Below are 26,032 nucleotides of genomic sequence, written 5' to 3'. Positions count from 1 at the left end.
GCGCTGACTGAGGACTTCACCCCCGTCTTTGAACAGGCCAGGTGGAAGGTCATCCGGACCGGGAGCTCGGTGGCGCTTGAGAGAACATATGCAGTCGTAAACCTCCGAGGCAGTAGGTATTCCACGTTGGGCCTCTTCCATTTCTTTGACTTTCTGTTGCTGCAAGACCCTAACCGCATGCTTGAGGATGAGCAGACTACCGTAATAGACAAACTTATCTACACAGTAGCTATATTAGTCCCTTCGGTCTGTCCAAAGGCCAGAGAAGCTTTAATAAACCTGCATCACCTGTGGCATAAACGTGCCATCAGCGCTGCGTTGCGTTCCATGTTATCATACGGATCAGAACCTTGGCCGCTGCGCGCTGAGGACGTCAAGACTTTCAGTGTTTAACCACCGGAGTCTTCGGAGCACTGCTCGAGTCTGGTGGGGACACCGGATCACAGTAGTGCTTAAGTACGTCGAACAGTTTTCGGGAGAGATAACTCGCTCACAATAGATGAACTGATCACACTATATAAGGTACGCTGGTTTGGTTACGTGTTCCATAAGTCAGTCGAACGAATTTCTCGAAGAGCTCCTTTGGCACAACCACGTGCAGAGTGAAAACGAGCCAGGAAAGGTGAAGCAATGACTGACAGCGAAGTATGAAAGCCAGTACCAACAAACTAAGTCGCACCAGTCATTGATGTCTGCCTAAGTGGGACCCCGAAACGGGACACATCAGCGGTTAGGATAACTCACAGATATGACCCAGTCAGTCAGTGGTGAATGTGTCCAAGCTATTACCTTCAGTACACAGACTCATCAAGCGATCTCATTAACGGAAAGGCCACTATCACTTCGGATTGAAACATTAACTGTATCAACTACTACATCCAATGCGTAGCTATAAACCCGTATCTGCCCAGGTCATCGAGGAGTGGAAGTGTGACAGCTATAACCACCATGTTTACGGCTGATGTTGATGTACCTTAACTGACCACAAATGATCCTAGGTGATCAAACCTGCAGCACTCAGCCAAGCCAACTGTCAGGAAGACCATCGCTAACACTGATTCGAGGCCGTATTCACCGCGTCTTTAGTCAATCCCAGAATATCGTGTCATATGCAATGCAAGATATCGTATCGCATTCTATGACTTACATATCTGAGCATTCAGCCCGTTGTAGAAGTTATACAAGACTCACCAAGTCATACAAGACCGAACCGCCGTATTTTGTGACACCAGAAGCATGATGAGAAGTAGAATCCATCCAGTTACGTACCTGAAAAGAGCTGACAATCACCGACTTATTCCGGCGAAGGTAATCTTCCCAGGCTTTTACAGAGCGTTCTTTGGGATCCAGGTGTTCTTCATCCACATCCTCCTCATCACCTGTGGTAATCGTCCGAGTTCCCTGAGTGAAGGGAAGAACAGAGTGAGTATGAAATTTGTCTGGAATGTGAATGAAAAGTACGGTAAAACTCCAATTGATATGTGATCATTTAGGATTTAAATACCATCACTGGTGACAGAGATATGAGGAGGAACGCTACCTGCCAGTTGCCCGAAGCGAGAGTTTGCGCACGCTACCAAGCTCATGTTTTGAAATAAAAGATTTGATCCGCATGGTCCTGAGACCTTGCCCGTGGCTCCTGGTTCAAAGGCGGGTGTTAGAGTTTCACTCGGGAATCCCACTAGGAGTAGGTGGCTAATGATTTTTTATTCACTTAGTAGCAGGAGATTTACCCAACCAATGGGCGAAAAAAGGTGGAACAAAAGAGCCTGCTAAGCATGAGGGATACATTTGGAGCCATAACATGCTTTCGCTACGCCCTATCGAATAACAAGTCATCGTTGATGTTCGACAAGTGGGTGCTCGGATTGTGTAGTTATTGCGGCCGGCCTATTCTAACCGGTACTTCCCCAGAAAGACGGTAATACTGCTACCGTAACTAAGAGACATTGCTAACCTAGCTGTCTTGCTTTAGTCTGCTTCACATGATTGAAAAGTGAGGAACAGAGTGAATCGAGTGCATCTGAGAACCCGACCTCCAAGTTTCTGACTCACATACAAGAATCTCATGAACTGCAACGTTTTGATACTAACAAGTCGATCGACATCGTGATGGCATCGTGGGCTGACAAACCACCCCAACTATCACTATTTCGAGAGACCCATGCGATTATAGGGCTCAGTAAACAAACCGAGGCTACTGCACTAACGTGTAGTCTTGCACAAAATGGTGGCGAAATAAATTCAGACTAACGTAGCCTGGGAAACTCGACGTAGGTTAGATATTGGGGTGCAAGGTCTTCAGTGCAAACTTACTCTTTGAGTTTGGAGAAGTCGCGTCTAATTGGCCTAGCCTGTCTGACAGTAACTGACAATACCCTCAGGTTGTGTCCCAAATAGACCCCGGAAGGCAGCCATAACACCACGATGCAATCAAAATAATCTCTATACCTAGTCTAGCACAAGACTCTTTGGAGTTAATGGGTAAACCAAGCCAGAAAAAAGTTGAGTTGCCACAAGCCTTAGAGATGTGCGAGAGGATACATCCTCATGGATAAACCACAAGGATTAGGTCAACAGTCATCAGTCTGATGTAACTTCAGTAATCAATATGATATCCTTCCTTTTTCAAAGAGTTTATACAAGACCTCTGTTTGCACTCTGATATCGCATAAATGATAAATTGTATTGTGTTGGACAGATTAGTATTTTCATAACTGTCTTGTGCTTAGCTCAGCGGGATGCGCTAGCTCGTTCTGGATGCTTCTAACAGCCCCAGCAAAACTTGAAGTCAATGGCCGATGTACAGTCACTTGTGACCAAAAAGTTAGCATGAAGGGTGTCTGACTTTCTTGGTTTGCAAGCAGTTCCGAGACTGATCACTCGAATGAACGGTTCAAAAGGAATTGGTGAAATCTAACAAGACAGACAAAACCCGTGATCCACTAGGACGCCGTTGCCTCCTTTGAGTAAGTAGCGCTAGAGTAAAGTGGTGCTTTCTAATGAGGGTGCTCTTATGAAGCGGCTTATCCATCTCCAGTGCTCAAGCAACTCTCAGCAGATTTTGTGTCGGGTACCACTGTCTCACCAGAGGACCACTTCAATAGGTAAAATAAAGAAGAGGGCTAAAATTTACGAGAAATTCTCTGTAAAGTACGACCGTCTAGATGAGTACCCAAAGAATCCTTCATCTTGCACCAACAGAAAACCAAGTTGATGGTCAATGGTCCCCTTGCAGGTTGAATACGTCACGCATGTCCTACCGAAAGTTCGGGCGCGTTGAAAATAATGTTACGTTACAAATAGACAGCGAATGAAACGTGACTGCAAACGTGACTGCATTAGTGTCTCCAACGAGGATAGACAGTCTTAGTGAAGACGAGAGCACCTTAACAACTCACTTCATTCATATCTTCATGCAACCCATCCAGCAGGAAAATGAGGAACTCAAGGCTGTCCTGTTGTTCTGAACCAGCGAAGGTGGATCGTACTCGGCCGACGACTTTCTATGAACGGAAAGAAAATTCGAATGTATTATGATGACATAAAATGGCCGGAAAAAAAACATAAAGAGCTATAAAACGCACCTTAAATTCGGTCAAATCCTCATAACAATCCAGTTTTGACCAAAGAGCGGTGAACAATCGCCGGAAATGTGTGGACACGGTGCCTCCATATCCCAAAGGATTAGTCCTGTTCATGAAATTGTCGTCCAGTCCACGGAGAAAGAAAGTGGCCAAAGCGCGAGTGTGTGCGAGAGACTGCAACACGGCATTCATATAGCAAGTGTTGCCAAGATTTCGCAAACCGGTGGGTCGGAGATGACAAGAGGGAAACTGGGGTAGGGGTTCTGTGGAATGGGGATGAAAAGCAGAAAGCACACAAGTGAATCAGGAAAGAAAATTTTTGTACCTGTATACGGAGAAGCAATCCATTTTTCAAGGGGACGTAACAAAGACGAGCTTATCAGTGATACATAAGGAGAAAACTCTCCTCTGCGTATTGCTTCTAATTCTGTCCTTCGAGTTTGTAGTGGAATGCACCATGAATGTTAGATTACACACACGCTGGAATCCGTACTTAGAGAATTGGTGAGGGCCAAGGCTAATTCAGGATTCATACAGATGGACACTCTACATATCAGGGTAAGCGGTCGGGAAAGAGACTGAGGGGAGCCACTGATTTAATTGCGTTAGTTTAGTTTAGTTTGTCAGCTGTAAACTTCGAAATGCTGGAGGGATGGCCACGCACTGAAGGCAATTGTCTAACAACTTCGCCGTCGGTGAATGGATACACAAACCTCGTGGAGTCCAGGGTGGAACAGTTACACATTGAAAGCTGTCTGGATTCACNTAGTGTCTCAAACGAGGATAGACAGTCTTAGTGAAGACGAGAGCACCTTAACAACTCACTTCATTCATATCTTCATGCAACCCATCCAGCAGGAAAATGAGGAACTCGAGGCTATCCTGTTGTTCTGAACCAGCGAAAGTGGATCGCGCTCGGCCGACGACTTTCTATGAACGGAAAGAAAATTCGAATGTATTATGATGACATAAAATGGCCGGAAAAAAAACATAAAGAACTGTAGAACACACCTTAAATTCGGTCAAATCCTCATAACAGTCAAGTTTTGACCAAAGAGCGGTGAACAATCGCCGGAAATGTGTGGACACGGTGCCTCCATATCCCAAAGGATTAGTCCTGTTCATGAAATTGTCGTCCAGTCCACGGAGAAAGAAAGTGGCCAAAGCGCGAGTGTGTGCGAGAGACTGCAACACGGCATTCATATAGCAAGTGTTGCCAAGATTTCGCAAACCGGTGGGTCGGAGATGACAAGAGGGAAACTGGGGTAGGGGTTCTGTGGAATGGAGATGAAAAGCAGAAAGCACACAAGTGAATCACAAAAGAAGATCTTTGCACCTGTATACGAAGAAGCAATCCATTTTTCAAGGGGACGTAACAAAGACGAGCTTACCAGTGACACAGAAGGGGAAAACTCTCCTCTGCGTATTGCTTCTAATTCTGTCCTCCGNCGTCACCTGTGGTAATCGTCCGAGTTCCCTGAGTGAGAGGAAAAACAGAATGAGTATGAAATTTGTCTGGGGTGTGAATGAAAAGTACGGTAAAACTTCAACCAATACGTCATCATTTACAATCTAAATACCATCACTGGTGACAGAGAAACGAGGAGGAACGATACCTGCTAGTTGCCCGAAGCGAGAGTTCGCGCGCGCTACCAAGCTTATGTTTTGAAATAAAAGATCTGATCCACATGGTACTGAGATCTTGCCCGTGGCTCCTGGTTCAAAGGCGGGTGTTAGAGTTTCACTCGGGAATCCCACTAGGAGTAGGTGACTAAAGATTTTTTATTCACTCAGTAGCAGGAAATTCACCCAACCAATGGGCGAAAAAGGTGGAACAAAAGAGCCTGCTAAGCATGAGGGATACATTTGGAGCCATAACATTCTTTCGCTACGAATCAGTTATTTTTGCGCCCCATCGAATAACAAGCCATCGTTGATGTTCAACAAGTGAGTGTTCGGAGTGTGTAGTTTTTGCTGCCGATCTATTCTAACTGGTACTTCCCCCAGAAAGACAGTAATACTGCTACCGTAAATAAGAGGTTTTGCTAATCTAGCTGCCTTGCTTTAGGCTGCTTCATATGATTGAAAAGTGAGGAACAGAGTGAATCGAGTGCATCTGAGAACCCAACCTCCAAGTTTCTGACTCACATACAAGAATCTCATGAACTGCAACGTTTTGATACTAACAAGTCGATCGATGTCGTAATGGCGTCGTGGGTTGACAAAAACCACCCCAACCATCACTATTTCATTTTTTGCTCAGACCCATGCGATTATAGGGCTCAGCAAACCGAAGCTACTGCACTAACGTGTAGCCTTGCACAAAATGGTAGCAAAATAAGTTCAAACCAATATAACCAGGAAAACTCGACGTAGGTCGGAAATTGAGGTGCAAGGTCTTCAGTTCAAACTTACTCTTTGAGTTTAAAGAAGTCGCGTCTAAATGGCTTAGCTTGTCTGACAGTAACTGGCAATACCCTCAGGTTGTGTGTGTACTAGGCCCCGGGAGGCAGCCACAATACCACCATGCAACCAAAATGCTCACTATACCTTGTCTAGCACAAGACTCTCTGGAGTTAATAGGTAAACCAAGCCAGAAAAACCTTGATTTGCCACGCACCTAAGAGGTGTGCAAGAGAATACATCCGCACGGATAAACGACAAGGATAAGGTCAACAGTTATCAGTCTGACTGATATGACTGACTGAATATGATGTTCTTCCTATTTAAAGAGTTTATACAAGACCTTTGTTTGCATTCTGATGTCGCATAAATGACAAGGCGGATTGTGCTAGACAGATTAGTATTTTTATAACTGTCTTGTGCTTAGCTCAGCGAAATGCGTTAGCTCGTTCTGGATGCTTCTAACAGCTCCAGTAAAACTTGAAGTCAATGGCCGATGTACAGTCACTTGTGACCAGAAGGTTAGCATGAAGGGTGTCTGACTTCCATGGTTTGCAAGAAGTTCCGAGACTAACCACTCGGATAAACGGTTCAGAAGGAATTGGTGAAATCTAACAAGACAGACAAAACCTGTGATCCACTGGGACGCCGTTGCCTCCTATGAGTAAGTATCGCTAGAGAAAAGTGGTTCTTTCCAATGAGGGTGCTATTATGAAGCGGCTTATCCATCTCCAGCACCCACGCAACTCTCATCAGATTTTGTATCAGGTACCACTTCCCCACCAGGGGACCAATTCGATAGGTATAAAAGAAGAGAAACGTAAAGGCGAGCAATGGAAGGCATATCCGATCTATCGGGCGAATGTTGACTGCTGGGTCAAACGGGCATCAGGCAACCTTTATTCTACAGTTCTCCTCTGTAGCAGAACAGGTTGCACCCGATAGCGAGGATCACAGACGAAGCGAGGGCTGAGTGGGCTAAAATTTACGAGAAATTCTCTGTAAAGTACGACCGTCTAGATGAGTACCCAAAGAATCCTTCATCTTGCACCAACAGAAAACCAAGTTGATGGTCAATGGTCCCCTTGCAGGTTGAATACGTCACGCATGTCCTACCGAAAGTTCGGGCGCATTGAAAAGAATGTTACGTTACAAATAGACAGCGAATGAAACGTGACTGCAACCTTTAGTGTCTCAAACGAGGATAGACAGTCTTAGTGAAGACGAGAGCACCTTAACAACTCACTTCATTCATATCTTCATGCAACCCATCCAGCAGGAAAATGAGGAACTCGAGGCTATCCTGTTGTTCTGAACCAGCGAAAGTGGATCGCGCTCGGCCGACGACTTTCTATGAACGGAAAGAAAAGTCGAATGTATGATGATGACATAAAATGGCCGGAAAAAAAACATAAAGAGCTATAAAACGCACCTTAAATTCGGTCAAATCCTCATAACAATCCAGTTTTGACCAAAGAGCGGTGAACAATCGCCGGAAATGTGTGGACACGGTGCCTCCATATCCCAAAGGATTAGTCCTGTTCATGAAATTGTCGTCCAGTCCACGGAGAAAGAAGGTGGCCAAAGCGCGAGTGTGTGCGAGAGACTGCAACACGGCATTCATATAGCAAGTGTTGCCAAGATTTCGCAAACCGGTGGGTCGGAGATGACAAGAGGGAAACTGGGGTAGGGGTTCTGTGGAATGGAGATGAAAAGCAGAAAGCACACAAGTGAATCACAAAAGAAGATCTTTGCACCTGTATACGAAGAAGCAATCCATTTTTCAAGGGGACGTAACAAAGACGAGCTTACCAGTGACACAGAAGGGGAAAACTCTCCTCTGCGTATTGCTTCTAATTCTGTCCTCCGAAAGTGATTTTCATATGGGAATACACCGAGTTTGCAGTGGAATGCACCATGAATGTTAGATTACACACACGCTGGAATCCTTACTTAGAGAATTGGCGAGCGCCAAGGCTAATTCAGGATTCATACGGATGGACACTCTAGATATCAGGGTAAGCGGTAGGGAAAGAGACTGAGGGAACCCACTGATTTAATTGCGTTGGTTCAGTTTAGTTTGTCAGCTGCATACTTCGAAACGCTGGAGGGATAGCCACGCACTGAAGGCAACTGTCTAACAACCTCGCCGTCGGCGAATGGATACACAACTCTCGTGGAGTCCGGGGTGGAACGGTTACACATTGAAAGCTGTCTGGATTCACGAACACTACTGATTCCCGAGAGCGTGTCTCGATTAGGAGGAGAGTTGTAAACGTGATTGGGCTTGGTCTTCGTAGTCATGTTACACAGAGACTATCCTGGGTTACTCTTCGCTTAGCGCATGGTTTGAAAAGAAGGGTTGTGGGGACAGCTGATCACCCAACATACTAATTATTTGACGTGAACAATGTAATTAACAAACCGATTAAAGCAGAGACCCCTGCTGAAAATCGTCTGATTTGCCTTGGGCATTCCCATCAGAACACGAGAATACCTTCAAAACACTGATTTTGCGCACATTGACGTCACTTCAAGCCCCAGTACACATCGCATATCCCAGTGGACCTGCTGCGATTTGACGGTGCAGTTCCTTCACTCGTGCACCCAGCAGCATTTTTGGCGCCCAAGATCGTAAGATAGGTGCAATACTTTTCCTCCCAGAGAAGCATCCACAAGGGAAAACAGAAGTGATGTCAATCTGAACTCCACTCATCATTATAGGTCTCAGCACAAAGCAAACGGCAACACAGACTGTAGGTTCCTGGAACAATATAATTTAATCGATTTCAGAACGGGAATGTGAGCGAATAATAACTCCCACAATTGTATGGCGATTAAAGTGAGCCAATCAAACCAATGACAACGAAAAGCGAAAACTTGAGATAAAATGGTGAGAGGTAAACCGAACGACATGACCACTGCGCTCAGGAAAGCTAAGAAAACTTCGAGACTGTGTTGATCGCCAACGTTTTCAACTCCCGTAGATGACGCTACATGCACCGTACGGTGGCCGAAAAGAGTGCAGGAAATTACTTCAACCAGCGAATCCGTTATTCTTACCAACTTGTTCATTCTAAAATGTCACCTCGACGGAGGTGTTTCTTCGTTATCTCTACTGAAACAGTTTTTATAAGTTTCAGGGGAAATATTTCAGTCAACTACTCAAGAATGTTGGAGTTCGTGACAGAGACGTCATAAAATGGTGACTCATAAAGTGGTTTTGGCTATTCCAGTCCACCCGGAGGTACTGAGTAATAGATTTTAAAAAGAAGCAAAGAAAGATAAGTAATAAGAAGTCGACAAATTTGAAGTTGCCATGCCCTGTTTTCTCTTATGTTCCGACTCCATTCTTTTCGGTCTGTGATCCAACTATAGCATTTCCCTGAGAAAATGTGCCAAGCACGTAGTGTAGGTTAACGTACCAACCAATCCCGCCTAAGTCGAGTTGAAAGAATCCCGCTAACACGACCGGAAGGCGTTACTTTGACACGAACCGCTTAAGTCGGAAATCGATTATTGAATACGAAACAACGAGGACCAACGAGTATTTCCTTTTCAGTTCTAAGGTTTCGTTCCCCTGAACAGGGTTTCAAAAGAGAAATGCCGTCAGGTGGAGTTCTATTCCACCGACTGCTGACGGTTTATTCTTCGTTTTATTTTACCGTTTCCATTATAAAACTGTCATTCAAAGCAAACAGAGCAGTCACATGGATGGTGATATCGTCGTTTGGGGGAATTTGATTCACGGAACTTCCCACTGAAATCGGCATCGGGTCGTGATATGCCCAGCTCTTGTAGCTGATCACCTACGATTGAATTCAGTGGAGCAGATTCCTGAAATCCAGTTCTCCACCCTCAGGAGATCCACGTTGCGAAACAGACTGTAAAACAAACGCAACTGCAGGAGGCTGTAGGCATAGTTCACTTTCCACTCTACTTAAAAACCACGGTGGTTTCGTTCACTGGCAACCAGCTATGAAGAAAGTTATGCACTGGAAATATATTTTGATGCAAGGCTGCTGATGAAATATCTAATCTACTGCTACACGGGGTACTCGGAATCCCTACACTTTGAAGCTGATAGTCGCGATGTAGTGGGTCACGTGACTTTGAGACCGCTTCTTTCTGAGAGTAACATCTCAGCCACAGTGACCGGCTCTTTGACATTTGAATAACTTGTCCCGGTCAGTTCAGCGGGGCAAATGCGACCCGGTTGGTCTACCGTCAACACTGCTTGCGCATACACACACACAGAGTGCAGTCGATATGATACACGGAAGAAATTTCAGAGATGGAGATGGTAAAACACCGAGAGATGGAATCCTAAATTGGGCAGTTGTTGGAGCATCCAGCACACTGCTGTGGCCTTATTGGGATACAAACTGATGACGTACTACGGTGACAGTTGTTACGTAGAGGTCAACAGAAGTGTCAATAGTCCTTCGGTTTGACATGCGTCACAAATAGTTCACAATTACAACGGTCTAAACAAGCTAGAAAAAAGGTACCTAGTGGCAGCAGGCAGTTAATACACGCATAACAAGTTTGTTTGTTTACTGTAACCGAATGAATAGACGTTTGACTTGTCGATACTGAGTTCTCAACAACATTGATTAGTGCCTACCCATAAGAGGAAACCAAGTAGAAGACAGATACCTGAATCCAACAGGACACCAGGTGAGATAAGAGAGGCCGAAAACCGACCACATTGTACTATCTTCTTGCTTCCAACCAGGCTTACCGATCCGCTTAACATATCGTCAATAGAGGAGCGAAGGAAATGGGGGCAAGAATACCCACACGCCACACAGTAAAAATCAATCGGGATATCACATACTTGGTTGATGGTATGTAGCAGAAAGTGATACGAAAAGAATGACCACAAAGTGCTTTTGACCAGTCAAGGATATATTGACTTATCAAGATGATTTATCAACCAGTTTGGGTCGGAAATGCAGTCACAGCTGAAAGGTCGAGTATGAGATTGAAAAGCTATAAACTCAGGTTGACCGACAAAAACATGGAAAACAGACTATCCTCACCTGTAGAACCGTTTAGTGCAGCTGGGACAGAACTATCCGTCATTTGGGGCTGTGAGGCTACTGAATGGATTGATGCAGGGGTGCCAAGGTCAGTTCCAGATGTTGGAATCTGCGTACAATGAAATAATCGGGGTGAATTCATCCAGAAAATTTCACACAGAACTGACTACAACAGAAGACAGCGATAGTGAGACACCTTGTAACTGGACAGCCAACACGTTCGCCATGAAGTAATGCAACGATAGCTCATCACCTAGCACGTGCTCATATTCACATGTATTGTGATCTGCTGATGAAAAGACAATCCGAATAAGAACGCTGTCTCTAATGTTGTTGGCGACACCTGCGAGCATCAGCCTGTAGCCTGTCTATCCTGCGATTGCCTCACTAACGCTTTGGGATAAAAATGATGAAACCACAAAACGTGAGGAGTATCGGTGAACCGCGAATGGTTGCGGACGGGAAAGAACATGAAAAAACAGCTAGCAGCAGTAGTTTTGCAATATGACACTCATAAATGGGGCTTCCTGAACTTTCTTCAGTATAGTTACCTCTATTTCCATTCAGCTTCCGTGTTGACTGAGCATCATAGCTGCTCCGGTGGAAGTTTGCCACACTTTGAGGGTGTCAACAGTAAGATGGATGGAAGCAGAAATGTCTTTTATCTTAATGAGGTCGCCTTCTAGGTAGTTCAGTGTGCAAAGCTCACTAAAGCAAAGTCGGCTACGTTAAAAATAATAATAATAATTGTTCAGCTGTAGCACCCTTCGGTGTCTAGCTGCCATGCCACCCGAAGGAACCACGAGGGCTGAGATACTGCCAGGTTGCCCAAGCCTAGACAGGGGAAGTCGAGAGCCGGGGGTCGGGTTCGAACCACGGATCTTCCGGTCAGAAAATTCGCGCTCTAACCACTTGAGCCACCTCGCCCCCCTACGTTAAAAAAGCCAGTGATAACGGAGATGAAGCCGTACGAAGAATAAATCATCATTTGAGGGTGCATACATCAAAGTATCCGATTGGGACTACGTAAGGAATTGTATTGGAGTTTACTCAATTTAGGGCATTTTCGAAAGCATCTCTACAAGTTCATAGTACGGTTGACTGATAAGTTATAGCGCACACGGAACGTCGATATGTCTGAACTCGAGAAGGAAGTGTCAGACGTCAGTACTCACCAGCAGCCCCGACAGTGCTATAATAGCACCTTGCTCCATCGATTGCTAAATAAATGCTATCGCACACAAATGGAAGGGTCTCGCAAGAGCAGGAAGGTCAAAAGGTGCGTTGACACTTGCATGATGCTACAGTGACAAAGTAGTCCTGTAGGACTCTCAACGTAACTGCAAAACTGACTGACTTGTTTACGGCTGTATTAATCGCTTTACATTTCAAAACTTATCTCTACTACTGATTTTCCTTTCATCTTGAAATTTGGTTTCAGTTGCTTCATATATGTGAAGAAGAAGAGGGCGTCGATCCGCTGTGATGCTGGTGATCGCAGGACGTTTATGAAGGCATCCCTAACAGGCTGATCACCCAACACGGGGTCGTTTGCGGCGCGCAACGGTTGAGTGGAATAGCACATTTACACGTCAGTCACAGTGACACTTTCTGACAGCCACATAAGATATGGAATGGGGAAGAGGTTAAGTCAACTAGGAACAATCTGTGTTGATTGTGGCAGACAAAAAGACTTAGGTCATCCATGACGAACGACAGTTATAGAGTTCATTTCCACAGCACTCGTTTGAACGGTTCTCCTGTGCTGGAACTGGTAATTCTACACCAAAGGCAGGGAACCATTGGACTCGAGTCTCGCTCTCACTATAGCTCATCAACCGGGTTTGAACTCTGGACAGCTCACATGTGAAGCGAGCATGTAGCCACTGCTCCACGAGTTGGGCGCATACCACGTCCGAACAGAGGAATGCGTTCGCGCTTGAGCGATGTGATTCGTTTTCTCGACACCTCGAATGACGAACAAGAAACTAACCCATTTGTGCAGATCGCTTGACCGACCTATTAGGTTTTATCAATCAGGTAGTACCACGGGTGCCTGAAGCCTGCGTCAGTAAGTGTTCATATAGTAGTCGAAACATCACCGCCTCACATGTCGGATGTCCCAGCACGGCCACGCACACATGTCATGCTAATGAACTTCAATCGAAGCGCTTCCATCCCCCAGCTAAAACAGGGAGAGGACTGCTCAAATGAGATATGGACGTAAACTCTACATACCCCGCAACCACCGACGGCTATAGGTGTTGTCACACGATAGCGCGTTGCCTTGCGGAATGTCAATGAATCAAGACAGGCGGCGAGTGACATCACGTAATGAAACCATGCAAACAATCAACACTGCGTCATTTGGTTCACGTGTGACCGTCAGAAGTAATCAAAGTTCTTCGTGTTTTAAATAAAAAGGTTCAAAACTTTCGTGTACCGACAACCTAGAGTGTAGGCAGGAGGAACAGTGCAACAGCTTCCGTATTCTGATTTGACTGGTTAAACAGGTCGATGGAATAATGATGTAATCCAGCTGAACTGTACAGATAAAACTGGATACCAGCTTCCTCTCTTAAGTAAATTTTCAGCTCAAGGAATGAAACTATGAAACTATTACAACAAAATCAGGGTTTTATGGTGACCATTCAGCGAACTGTGTGAACCTTGCTACTCGATATACCCACAAAAAAAGCGTCGAGCTGAAACACCCTTTCGGTGCTAGCTACCAAGCCACCCGAAGGAAGCACGATGGCTGGGATAACTGCAAGCCGCCCAAGTCTGGACAAGGGAAGTCGAGAGGCAGATGGACTTTCCAATCAGTAAATCCGCGCTCTAACCATTGAGCCACCCCCACAAGAAGTGCGCTTTCTGGGATACTCTTCTGATAACTGATCAATGTTGTAAGGGGGGTCTTTCTTGGTTAACTTTTTTTCGTAACCTCCGTGATGTATGCTAGACGTAGCAACAAGTCTTGTGTTTTTATTGGGTTTAGGCACGCACGTTTTTGTTGGTCAAAAAGACTATTATATTTTATTCAAATTTTCAGGTGGTGTAAAAAAGAAAAATTCCACAAATTTCTGTGCTAGATGAATCCTCAAATATGAGAAAAATTTTGAGACCCGCGCACAAGTCCCAAAATAAATCGCTCAAACATTCCACTACTACCCCGATTATCACCCTTATTCTCCCAGGTGGACACTGAATCCTTGCTGTACTATCCGAATTTGTCTGCAAGGCTTTAACTGCAGTTATGTTGGTTATCCTAGTATCCTATGTTTCTGAACTACCTAGCAATTTCTCCAAATAGACAATTCATGCTTTTATGAGGTAACTTATACTAGTCGTCCCATCGCTAACGTGCGGCTGAATCCACCGAAACTCGTGCGGACGTAAGCGTAGCAACTGAGACGCAACGCGTGGGACCAACCGCATAGATAAGTTTAGAGCTGAACTAACTCTCCAACGGCTCACACTAGTACGACAGTGACGAGATACAACCCTGTTATGCTAAAACTGAGATAACTGACCGATTCCAGTTTTTCAACCATATTGCCAACGAACGCGAGTTACCAATCTAACCTTGTCTGTCCTTTTATGACGTCCTTGAAGAATAAGCATCATCATCAAATATTTCAACATGCAAAGCACAGCAGAGTGGGATACGAAGTCCAGTCGCTATTCACTAATCAGACATCAAAATTTAATCGAACAAAAATGCGACAGCATCTCCTACTGGACCAGTGGTCGTGTCTCCGTCGAGTAGTTTTGGCCGGAAACCATAGAAGAGCAACTCGGGAACGGTTTCATTGGACAGGACAGTCAGAACCAGCGGTCAGCGCAAAAACCGATATCTATCTTAAACGCCATTCCAAACACATGTGATCTCACCTTCATTCCAACGGTCTCATCTGACGACACCCGTTTCGATTGAGCCAACGAAGATTCGGAAGTGCTGAAGTGAAAACATGGAGAATTACGATACTCCTAAATAAAACATCATGCATTATTGGCTACTGACCAGAGTGTAGAAATTCGAGGGGGTTTGTAGAATGCATCCTATGAGTGACCCGACGAAATCAGGAAGAAAACATCAATGTTCAAAGTAACCTAAATCGAGTTTGAAAAAAGAAACCACGATTAGGGCCAATCGTCCCAAAGCCTGAGGAGACAATTAAGCCATGATCCATATATGGGGAAACAGACGTTAAAATATGACGGTTAGCAATCGATCGATTACAAACGAGGATCATTCACCCTCAATGCATTTCTATTCAGACCTTGTTACGCTTAGGCTGTAAATGGGTATAATAAATGCATTCTCATCGGATTGCACTGATACATGTTGCACTAATTTGATTTGGCTCAGATCCCATAAATGGTAGTAGAATCCAGGGAATAATACTCGAGATAGGCTTGTGGTTACGGATCGCTCAAAGTTACTTTACAACAAAAGAACCTTGTCCTGAAAAACATGGATGGAATGTGAAAACTTAATGTGCTAATGAAGCGCGGGTTTTGTTGTCGATGACGATAAAGACGATGGTCGAGTGGTGCGGGCATAGACATGATCAATTACAAGGTTAGTATGGGAGCCGGATCGAGAACTTCGTCGCCAGCAGCTGTCTTTATCCACATCTCGGCATATCACTTCGAAATACGGGACAGTCAAGGAAATGAAGCCCTTGTTAAAGCTCGAAGAAAACGAAAAATAGACCTAACCCTATGTTTGACGGTGATCCTGCTCAATGACCCACCTTTGTCCTCTTACTGTCTAATGCATGTTCCAGTACGAGTTCGAGACAGCTCAGTGGTTAGGGCACGAACTTACTGACCAGAAGGTGCGTGGTTCGAACCCAAACTGTGCATCTCAACTGCTCCTTGAAATGAGAGATCCGTAGTCACCGATAATGAGTCCTCCCTAAACTCATACAATGGATCGATCCAGTTGCCTTCCTATGGGGTTCCTTGTATGAACTTACTCAGGTCCATTAACTGGTGTTCCCGCCAAAGTTGAGAGGGCCGCCGCCGATAACGACGGTGAATTCAGTCCAGGTTTGCGACTTCGATCAATCTGTGGACATGTAAAGGAAGAGGTTTCCTGACAGAAAAAATAGAGCGGCGCGCCGACAGCTTGACAAACAACTGGCTGATCGTTGGCTAATGAGTATGCCTTAGTAGCGAGAGGGTAGTTGCAAAAAGATAAACTGCGCCATCGGTTAAAGGCGTAACCAATCCACTCTAGTTAACCAACCTTCAAATATGGTGTATGGCGTACAGGGTAAGCGCAACACAGCGCAGTTAAGTTACCGGTGAACGTCACAGGAACCACCCGTTTTCGAACTGACGTGAATACGGAACCAGCTAGGAAGTGATTATCCCACTCAGATATATGAGAAACTACCAAGGCAACCGACAGGACACTGAGAAAAAGTCATTGGGTCTATGGTGTCATAGAACACACCGCTGTACGGTAAATCTTGACTGACATCGAGTGTCTTCTTTTGCTCTCCAAAGACTCCACCACTGTCAGAGGGGGAAGATGGCCCTCACAAAAGTAGGTCTCCGAATTTCAGTTAGAGTATACATTCCGTTATACTGAATTAGTCTAGAAAGGAACAGGCAGAAGACTGTCACGCGAATAGTACTTATTGCTGGTCGTAATCACCAAAAGGGCAAACATTTACGAAAGACATGATTGCATCACTAGCATGCAAAAAACAGCACTCTTTTGAATGCGAACTTATGCGTTCAGCACAGTGTCATCACTCCAGACTGATGGAAATCGGTGTGTCGCCCAGTTATCCAAAAGTCAACCGGATGTCCGTCTGAGAACTGAACTACGTCATCAGACTGAGCCGAATGCCAATGGCGCTCATAACAGCGAACATGAGCTAAAATAGGAAATAGAACTTAGCACAGAAGGCCACTGTCTCGCGGCTTTCGGCTGTGGTACCTTTTCGGTGCATATCAACCTTGTAACCAAAAAGAAGTGAGAAACTCCGAAGTTATCCAAGCCTACACAGGACTAAGCGAAGGGTAACGGCTAAACTTCCCTAGGTTTTCTAGCTAGAAGCTCGCACCTAAACGACTGAACCACTCGAAGCTCGACCGTCAATGTGTGGACCACGGCGCGTAAGTGGCACGCAAATAGTCGTAAAACTCAAAGTTACGACTGTAAATCGGTGTCACCTGATATAGCTACTTCCGGTCACCCTGTGGGCCCTGACATAGACAAAAGGCATCCGTAAGTACTCACTCTTCTCGAGCTAAAAAATAAACTATAGTCGTACGTACTTTTGGCACCTTCTCTTTATCAGCTTCAGGCGGAATTGGACAAGCAATGCTGGTTTTTGGCTTGACTATGCGAAGTTTGCGCAACCGCTCATCTAAGTCGAGTGTAGCCAATGTGTCTTCCGAACTATCCTCCACTGGAGCGGGTTCGGCAGCGGTCGTCTCTGAAGATGTCATTTGATATTCGGTTCACCGAGACTGCTGCTATCTTCAGCCTCGTTCGAGCACGGTCGTGGCTCAGACGCAGAGACCTCAGGTTCGACTGGTGCGGGTTCGCTAACATTCAGCTGCGGATAATCGATGCGACCAACTGAAGAGTAGAACATGCAGGTCAACACAAGAAAACGTCTGCCATGGTTAAACAATATCAACTTTACTTCATATTTTTTGGTTATACGGAAAATAATCAGAGTAATGCCGGCATTTGAAAATTTGCGCGGGGCTGTCGATCGAAACTATCGAGGCGATTCATAATGCACTACCCATAAGGCTGCTGAAAATTTTTCGACAGCCCACGACCGGTTTCGCCCTTCTTGGGGCTCATCAGGTAGGCGCAACCCCCGAGTTTCCGTCAACTTTATGTTCTACTTGAAACCAATTTTCGGGAAATGGGCGAAGTGCACTCATTTGCAAACTAATTTGGTTTTTCAGAAGACTCGCCTGGAACCCAGCTGAATCTCTGCCTGGAAACATCACAAACGAGAGATTTAGCTGGGTTCCAGATGAGTCTCTCGCAAGACAGATTTGCTTGCAAATGGGTGTACTTCGCTAATATCGGGATGACTATTAGGCCATTACTCAAGGTTGCAGGCGAAGCACGCAAATCACTTAACTTTTAACACGTTCAGCTGATCAATTAGGTTGAATCAAATGTGACAGATACTAAGAGAACGAAGACAATACTCGGTATGATGGGAGAGGTGTTCTATTGACGAGATCTGACTGGAGCAGAAGATAGGTTTAGCGCCATGGATAGATGGCCAACATCCAAAAGTTCCAATGCATCTGGTCTTCATAGTTCTGGTCGCATGATGTCGTCAACCTTGGCTACAAACGAATCCTTGCATATTAATTTACATTGTTAAAACCCCGCAGTTGAACAAAACAAAAATGTAAACATTCCGCGATATATTCAATGAGGGTTGAAATAGATCACTTTCGACGGTTCCTTGTGCGTACCTTATTGACTGGATTAACAAAAGGTAATCGACAGTAGTGTGACCTACGGAAAAATGCTCAGAAGAGTGAAAAGTGTATCCAATTCGGGAAGTCATTCACTGCCATGCAGATAGGCATACCTTGATCAGGATCAACAGGATATCACTGCGCTAGGTTTATCGGAATCCAAGTAATAACTTAATCAGAACTCCAAGAAGAAACACTCTGGCCATAACAGATCATTCCGAAAATAAGAAGTTCAGAAGAGCATTATCAAATATTGTGCGCCCTTTCGAAGCATTGGAAATTTGGGAAAGAATGTCGACATAGCTTATGACCAGGGTGTAAAATTAGGAGATTACTATCAAAGTATATACTAACGGAGTACCAAGAGTGGTGTGGGGAGACCTGACTGAGGACGTTAATGTCTTTATTCTTCCACTATGCGGAATATCACTGAACCCAAAAGACCGACAAGACATGATTCATCGTGAAGGAAGGGGTTTACCGCATAAGAAAAAGTGTAAAGTATATATCAAATCACCCGTCGGGAGATTCACGCGTCCCTCGTCCGACCGGTTGACCAGCTCCATACGGTGTTGTGGGTTGCTAGTCAAAGGTGCGTAACGCAACAGGAACTGATGCATGCCGCCCAAAACCAAACGAGGCTCTTTCGTGACAACACGCTGTGCATCCCACTAGAAACACAAACGGAGACAACAGACAGAGCATAAGTAGATGCAATGTCTTCTTCTGAAACTTAGTAAAATGACCCCGAATACTGGGATAAAAATGTACGGTGAGTATCAGCATCTCTGAGTGATTCGATATCAGGATGGAGTTCAAAAAGAGTTCACAGTGTTCCATCAGTTTTGCTCTTTAGGCATGAGAAGGTCGGTGATCCAACCGTAGTCCATAACTGTCAAATAGAGTACATCATGAAAAGTTAATCAGGAATCACTCAATTGGCCTTAGTGCTAGCGTCCACGCTTCGTTCAGGGCAGACGTGAATTGTTTTTATTCTAGGTACTTACAAGTAGTCAGATTTTTAAGAACAAAATTCACGACCCAGAGACCCAGTCGGCAAAGTCACACACCGCGGTGTGAATCAAACAAGCTAGGGGAGCGTTTTCTGAAAATGAACCTCCAGAAAAATAGTGGGACTTTTCCCAATAACAATACGAGAGTGTCTGAAACGAAATTATGAGCTATACACAGTGTCAATTACCGCTGTGGGACGCAGTTATCGACGAAAGGAATATAACTGGTTGGCATTAGTTACGGGAATAAACATGAACTTCACCTTGAAAAGTGCATCTTTCAGCAGACGCAACGGATGTGTCCTGGGCAACACTTTTTCAACCGGCTTCTCAGTGGAGTCCTCCGCACCAGATTCCTTGTCGACCAGCACAACAACCTCAGCTTCTCCTCGACGATTCCACAGGTCTTTATAAGGGCCCTGAACAATTTTTGAGGACAACTGGCTAAAGGTCGTCCTGGAATTCAGAAAACAATATTGGTGAACATGGGGGAACTAAAGTATGAAGGAAGATTCCTCGTGTAAGGAGGGCTGTTTTTGAGCCCAAGTCTCTAAATGGCTCTTGAGACGACTCACGGGAGCCAAGAGTCCCGAGCGGGAGAAATTCACCGCAACTACTAGCTTCAATTTAGCATTATACTGGGCTCACCGTAAGAACCCACAGAGATATGGGGACACACTAAAGCACGATGAGGGGGTCTGCGACCAGTCCCTGAGGGTCCTCTAAAGTTGAATTTATAAAACTGTAGAATAAAGTAGTCTGGAATTGAAAGAAGCCATATCGCATCCCTTCAGTATGCAATCGGACGAAAATACAGATAGTCGTCAGTTCAGCCAACCCTGATGGGTGTCATTGGGGGGTCTCCATTTCTTCTACGGAACACGAGATTTGGCATGGGAAAAAAGTTATGCATGAATGAGGCTAAGTACTTCCTGTTCACTAGAAAGGGTTAATCATTACCTCGCATCCATTTCTTTACGGAACACGAGATTTGGCATGGGAAAAAAGTTATGCATGAATGAGGCTAAGTACTTCCTGTTCACTAGAAAGGGTTAATCATTACCTCGCACTCTACATTAAGGGTAATTAAGGGATCTACCAAAACCTGCACCTGCTGCCTACAATGGCCGTTACCTCTGATAGGATTTCGGGGGCAAGTTTCATACTTTCAGGAAGTTCTTTTCGCAACCAGGATAAACACGAGGTTAAACTCAAATAAAACGAGTTCAGAGGGTATACCTCACTGTGTGACTGAATTCCGAGCGGCGGTCTTCCTGAACAAGTCAAGTTTCAGAACAGTTTGACCAATATCATCTCATCACCAGATTCGCTCGTTCGGTCAGTATTTTCGAGGTCTTGAGTGAAGAAGAGCCCAAAGCAAAGTTTATTGGTAACGAAAGAATGGCTACGAAGCTGGCCATCTCAACAAGAGGATTAGACTCAAAGATTAGGCCCAGCTTTTGGAAGCCATGGGATATGTTGTTTATTCGACGGAATTGACCGCAGCAAATATCTCGGAGCAAAAGTATGGATACCCAACACAGTCCTTCCAAACGGTCTTGCCTTGCAAGGCATTCGTAAACCTTTTCTAGTTAGCATGAATCTTACAGCACTTTCTCGCTATTACGACTTCGAGCGACAAGTGAATTTCATCGCATTTTGCATGAGAGGAAACAGTCACACTCCCACATTAGAGTGAATATTCGTACAACACTGAACAGCACAGATCTAAATAGGAATGAAATCATCCATCTGAGATGACAGACGTTACAAAATGATCTCCATTCGACGAGTCTTGAAGTGTTGCGGTGTTCAACGATCTAGATCCACTCTAGTTTGATAACATGGGCGACCCAAAAACAATTGTGACCACAGTAACCCTCCGTGAGGAAACACTAATGTCAGCCCAACGATTCTGGTGGCTTTTCCATTGCAACCTCTAAATAGAATCAAAGAGAAGATACCTGCTGGCTTTCTAGAGGTTGATTACTTTCGAACGGTAAACGCTGCAAGTAAAGCGCCATGTGCCACTGACCCGTATGTACTAACAAAATTGAACATCCGATGCTGTAATCAAAGTCGATATACTATCTTGTCATATCCTTCTCTACTGGACTGGACTGAACTTGGCTTGCAAGGGTGCAATGGCAGTACTATTCATTTAAACATCGTGAACATAATTTATAAAGGCAAAATCTGAAAACGAAATGCAGTACGCCAACTCGACAATCTTTATAACAGGTCTTGGAAATGCAGTTCTTTGAGCTCGATTATGTGACTCAAATTACCGTTCCTATTTAACATGCAGACAACCATATCAAAGATTGAGCAGATGAATCTAAATTACCAAAGCTGTTTACAACCCCAGAAAGCGTGTGACGGAGTCCTTATTAGCCAACCCCCTCACGAGGAAACACTCTCATTCAGATATTTCGGTTCCCTCAAGAGGGTGGTAATTAGTATTTGCATTAGTTCAAGGCAGGATTTTCTATATTTCAGAACGACGAGTCAAGGTCAGCTGCCTGTCAAATAATAAGTGCGCATTGGATCAGCAAGGGTCACTTCTCAGCGTTATTTCCAAGTATGCTGTTTCTAAGGATGGACCCTGAGGCACTCAACAGGCATTTAAGGGGTCGAATACCACTACTTAGGTAGTTGCCATACATGAGTAAGGTGGACCTACCAAATCTGCAAGGCCCGTCGACCTTCGACTTGAAAAAGTCCCAAAAGTTAGTCTTAAGCTCCATTTTTAGCAGCACTTCGCATGTGAGTTGACGCTCCCCTCGAAGGATTCTATTCTCTGTGGGACAACGGAATTCCTAATGGGCCCTATACTTGAAAGAGATGTCGAACTATGACACCCTTATGGAGCATGCAGACCCAAATTGAGCAAGTCTACGCAGGAGCGAACAGAGTATCAGAAATGCATTCGAACCATAGACCTCCCAGTCAGAGACAATAACACCATCATCACGAACGCCGTCCTGTCTAAGCTTGGACAACCTGGTAGTTTCTCAGCCCTCGTGCTTCCATTCGGCCGCATGGCAGCTCGGCATTAAGAGGTTGTTACAGCTGAAAGATGCGTAGCTCATGAACACAGACATCAACACCACAGATGAGTACCGATACACACTGTATAGCCCTTCAGTCCTATCGAGACCTAAAGTATGACGGAGAGAGACTGCACTCTCCCACTAAGTGAACAACACCTTTCCCCAAACGTCCTCCACAATACCAGTCTTTTTGAGTCTTAAAGCTTCATTAGACTTCAGGAAGTTTTCCAGAGATAAAATAGCGTCTACTTTTAGAAGTTCGAAGTAAAGGGCTTGGTGATTAGTCTGGGTAAAAGTTCATTACAAAGCGTGTCGGGATAGGGATAAAACGATAGGAATTTCCGCTATATGATGACATACAACCAGGGAAGCACTACTGAGTGTTCGAACTGACAATCGTTTGTCAGCAAAGCAGCTCTACAGACTCACAAAAATGATGCGCACTAAGTACACACAAAAGCAATGGACAATTTACCCGGTCAGTAGAAATCTATCCGCAGGAACATTTAACAACTGCTTCCATTTCAGATGGCACTCGTTGTACTCTTCCTCCGGTCGAATATCAATCACAAGAACGTTACATTTCCGTTTCAAAAGACCAGCCAATTCTTCCACCGAAATCCAACCATCGTTTTTCGACGGGGCCATGGAAGATTCTGTATCACACGACGGTTTTTGTTCTATTAGGGTGGTGAAGTTCGCGAAAGCTAGGCGCTATACCTGTGGTCTTGATCTCTAAAATTGGATCTCGAGGCGGAGATGGAAGTCGAAGAGGAGTTGGGCTGCGTCTTTTCGGCAAATTGTCATACCTCAGTTTCAAACTTCCATGTAGACGCTCCAGGTAGTCCATTGCTAACAAGCACTGTTTTTTGAAACTGGGAGTGAAGACAGTCGCCTACACATAGTTCGAAATTACACAGACACAAAATCGATTTACCTTGGCCTTGCTTCCGGAAGTTAGCTTTTTAAGCTCCTCGTAAAAGTCGAAGTATCTCCTGAATAGAATGTAAGCAACTTCTTCGTCGATTTCACGACATTCGTCTGCCCGGCGAAAGCATTCAAGCATGATTTTCTGAGCTTCTTGAGGGGATGTGAACCGCATTGGGACGGGAATAAGTTTGTTCAAATCTGATAAAGAAGTGGCTTTGTACAATTCTCTTTTGGGCATTTTTATTCCTTACATAAAAATAAGAAGTTCATCGACTCTGAAATGGAAGATGAGTTGGATGGGAACACGGCAAAAAAGGACGAGAAATTGGTCAAAACACCTGGAAGTGTAACTCTGAACAGATGCCGTAGAATGCCATCACGAGGATCCAGAGAGTGTCACCAAGTTATATATCATCAACGCCAGTGACAGCCACATGAGCGAAAAACGTTGGTACTACACTGCCATCGAACAACATCAATTCATTTAATTAGGGCCTCACAACGGACAGAAAAACTAGAAATGAGCGGGGACACATAGTTTGCCCACTACAAAACCCCGGTGATTGTACCTCAAACACGATCTGGATGGAAACTGACATGACACTCACTATCATCGGTTAGCCATCATGTCCTTCAACACCATCAGGCAGCCACAATAGTCACGCATATCCCTTCTGTAAGGCGAACAGCGTCAATTGCACCCAAACGTTTCGTAACAATCATCATTTCCTTCTTCCAAGCAATACTTAGACAATAACTACGTTTTCGCCATTCCAAACTAAGCGCAAAAAGTGTTCCCCTAAGCAGACAGTGACTCGAAATGTGTGGCAAATGGGATACTCAAGGAAGATGTCTGCTGCCTAACCAAACGATAGTAACCTAACCTTTTCACAGCGAATTCGTTAGTTCCACCCGATTCCAGCTAAAGTTCTGAGGAATGGGTGGAAAGTACTCGAAACACAGATTTCCTGTTACAAACTTCAAGAAAGCGCAGAGAATTAAGGTCAGCTATGAGGCCGGTAACAACCGCACACTCGCCTACGGATTTGAATTCGTATTCGAGCATGAAGGGGTGGAGGTACCCCTCAATTCCGCTAAGGTAAATGGCTGAGCACTCACAAGCGAAAAAGTTAAACGAGATCGGAGACAACGTACTGAGGTAGCAGAACTTTGACTGCTGGGTTGAGGATTTGATGGTAGGTGTAGATAGCTGCATTTTTGGTGGTTCATTTAACACCTGAGGTTAGACGTTGCTCTAACAGGTCATTTAATTCATCTCCTCTGAATTTCAAATTAACAAGAAACTCTGATTTTACGACTGATCAGACTAGTTCCTTAATCAGCCAAAGCATGCAGTGGTGGGTGCCCATCTGGCTGAAACTTCCCGTGCATACTTTTAAATCCATCGATGATCGTATCCCCCTTGCAAATTCTTCTTCGTCTATTGCGGTGTCCTAAATGAACCTCTTTTATGGCGTATGGGCAAAAACCCAAAGAAAAGCGGGTTTTCGGTGAAGTGACTAACGAAGTGTTCCATCGCTTCGGCCAGTCAGTCAAATAGAAAGGAAGACAATTGTGTAATTCACCTCCTGCTCGACTGTTAACTTGATGCCGTGCTGAGCTGTGCTCAGCATTTATCATTTATCATGTGAAGACCAGTATATCATGTGTAGACTTCTGTCAAACCAATGAGACACTCCAGTAAACGCAGCGAAATATTAGTATCAATACTGATGTTGCTGTTGCTGTCCCTGATGGTGACTCACATCTTACTCAGATAACTGTTTCAGTGACGAAGTCTGTTGTCTATTCTCGATGACTGCCTTATTTTCCGTGACGGGATTGTCGTTCCCATCAAAATTAGCCGCCGGGTCTAGGTTGAGTTACATAATGGACGTCCAGGGTTGGAGAGCATGAAGACTGTTTATTAGTCCGGTGTTGATGAACATATAGGGCGGATATATTGAAGTCATTCCTGGTGTACACTCGTCCAGAGTTTACCCAAATGACGATCAATACAGCCTCAAACACAACCAGAAAAACCATGGTCACGCAACTATGAGGATTTCACCGGAATGATAAACAGAAATCTTTCTTGACGCTCCCAGTAAGTGACCTGAGGTTTTTGTTATAGTTGGGATGACGATAGCGATCATCGCTAAACTGCGGCATTTGTTCAAACCTTCAGCCTCCCCGAAACGATTGTGTCCAACAGTCGTATTCAGTTCACATTCCACCAATTTGGTGATTTCGTCCGAAAGCTCGACATTACACATATTGCTTCCTTAGCATTCAATTTGCAGTCCAACGGTCGGGTTGAGGTTCGTGGATACCTGCGCACAGATACACACACACTTTGGCAAAGGCAAAAGGGGAGGGGTCCACGGTAAGACTCATGCAGACTATCATATTGAACTATCAACTCGCAAGACGGTCGCTATCCGGCAGGACAGGCGTTGAGACGCCATCCCGTCCACACTTACGTGCTCTCAATCAGTCATAGAAAGTCGACGTTCCCA

General features: G+C 44.8%; 2 protein-coding genes across 2 annotated transcripts in view; one reads left to right on the top strand and one right to left on the bottom strand.

The window, feature by feature from the left end:
- Nucleotides 1-3,845, top strand: part of T265_04750 (hypothetical protein) — a gene marked incomplete at both ends in the record, with an annotated part of 20,617 nt that extends 16,772 nt beyond the window's left edge. The window contains one exon of the mRNA XM_009169563.1: nucleotides 3,633-3,845. Within this exon, the coding sequence (XP_009167827.1) occupies nucleotides 3,633-3,845 (213 nt within the window). The remainder of the gene's footprint in view (nucleotides 1-3,632) is intronic.
- T265_04749 (hypothetical protein) overlaps nucleotides 1-23,751 on the bottom strand; it is a gene marked incomplete at both ends in the record, with an annotated part of 48,856 nt that extends 25,105 nt beyond the window's left edge. The window contains 17 exons of the mRNA XM_009169562.1: nucleotides 1,270-1,401; nucleotides 3,402-3,506; nucleotides 3,588-3,836; nucleotides 4,413-4,517; nucleotides 4,599-4,861; nucleotides 4,979-5,102; nucleotides 7,237-7,341; nucleotides 7,423-7,685; nucleotides 11,036-11,144; nucleotides 14,930-14,993; nucleotides 16,021-16,112; nucleotides 17,336-17,496; nucleotides 19,035-19,188; nucleotides 19,794-19,986; nucleotides 23,059-23,263; nucleotides 23,304-23,478; nucleotides 23,521-23,751. Coding sequence (XP_009167826.1) covers nucleotides 1,270-1,401; nucleotides 3,402-3,506; nucleotides 3,588-3,836; nucleotides 4,413-4,517; nucleotides 4,599-4,861; nucleotides 4,979-5,102; nucleotides 7,237-7,341; nucleotides 7,423-7,685; nucleotides 11,036-11,144; nucleotides 14,930-14,993; nucleotides 16,021-16,112; nucleotides 17,336-17,496; nucleotides 19,035-19,188; nucleotides 19,794-19,986; nucleotides 23,059-23,263; nucleotides 23,304-23,478; nucleotides 23,521-23,751 — 2,730 coding nt within the window. The remainder of the gene's footprint in view (nucleotides 1-1,269; nucleotides 1,402-3,401; nucleotides 3,507-3,587; nucleotides 3,837-4,412; nucleotides 4,518-4,598; nucleotides 4,862-4,978; nucleotides 5,103-7,236; nucleotides 7,342-7,422; nucleotides 7,686-11,035; nucleotides 11,145-14,929; nucleotides 14,994-16,020; nucleotides 16,113-17,335; nucleotides 17,497-19,034; nucleotides 19,189-19,793; nucleotides 19,987-23,058; nucleotides 23,264-23,303; nucleotides 23,479-23,520) is intronic.
- Between the last annotated feature and the right edge of the window lie 2,281 nt (nucleotides 23,752-26,032).

This window comes from Opisthorchis viverrini (genome assembly GCF_000715545.1).
Source record: "Opisthorchis viverrini unplaced genomic scaffold opera_v5_79, whole genome shotgun sequence".
Classification (NCBI taxonomy): domain Eukaryota; kingdom Metazoa; phylum Platyhelminthes; class Trematoda; order Opisthorchiida; family Opisthorchiidae; genus Opisthorchis; species Opisthorchis viverrini.
The sequence above is the reverse complement of the archived record's forward strand: the minus strand, read 5'-3'. Positions and strand labels throughout refer to the sequence as shown.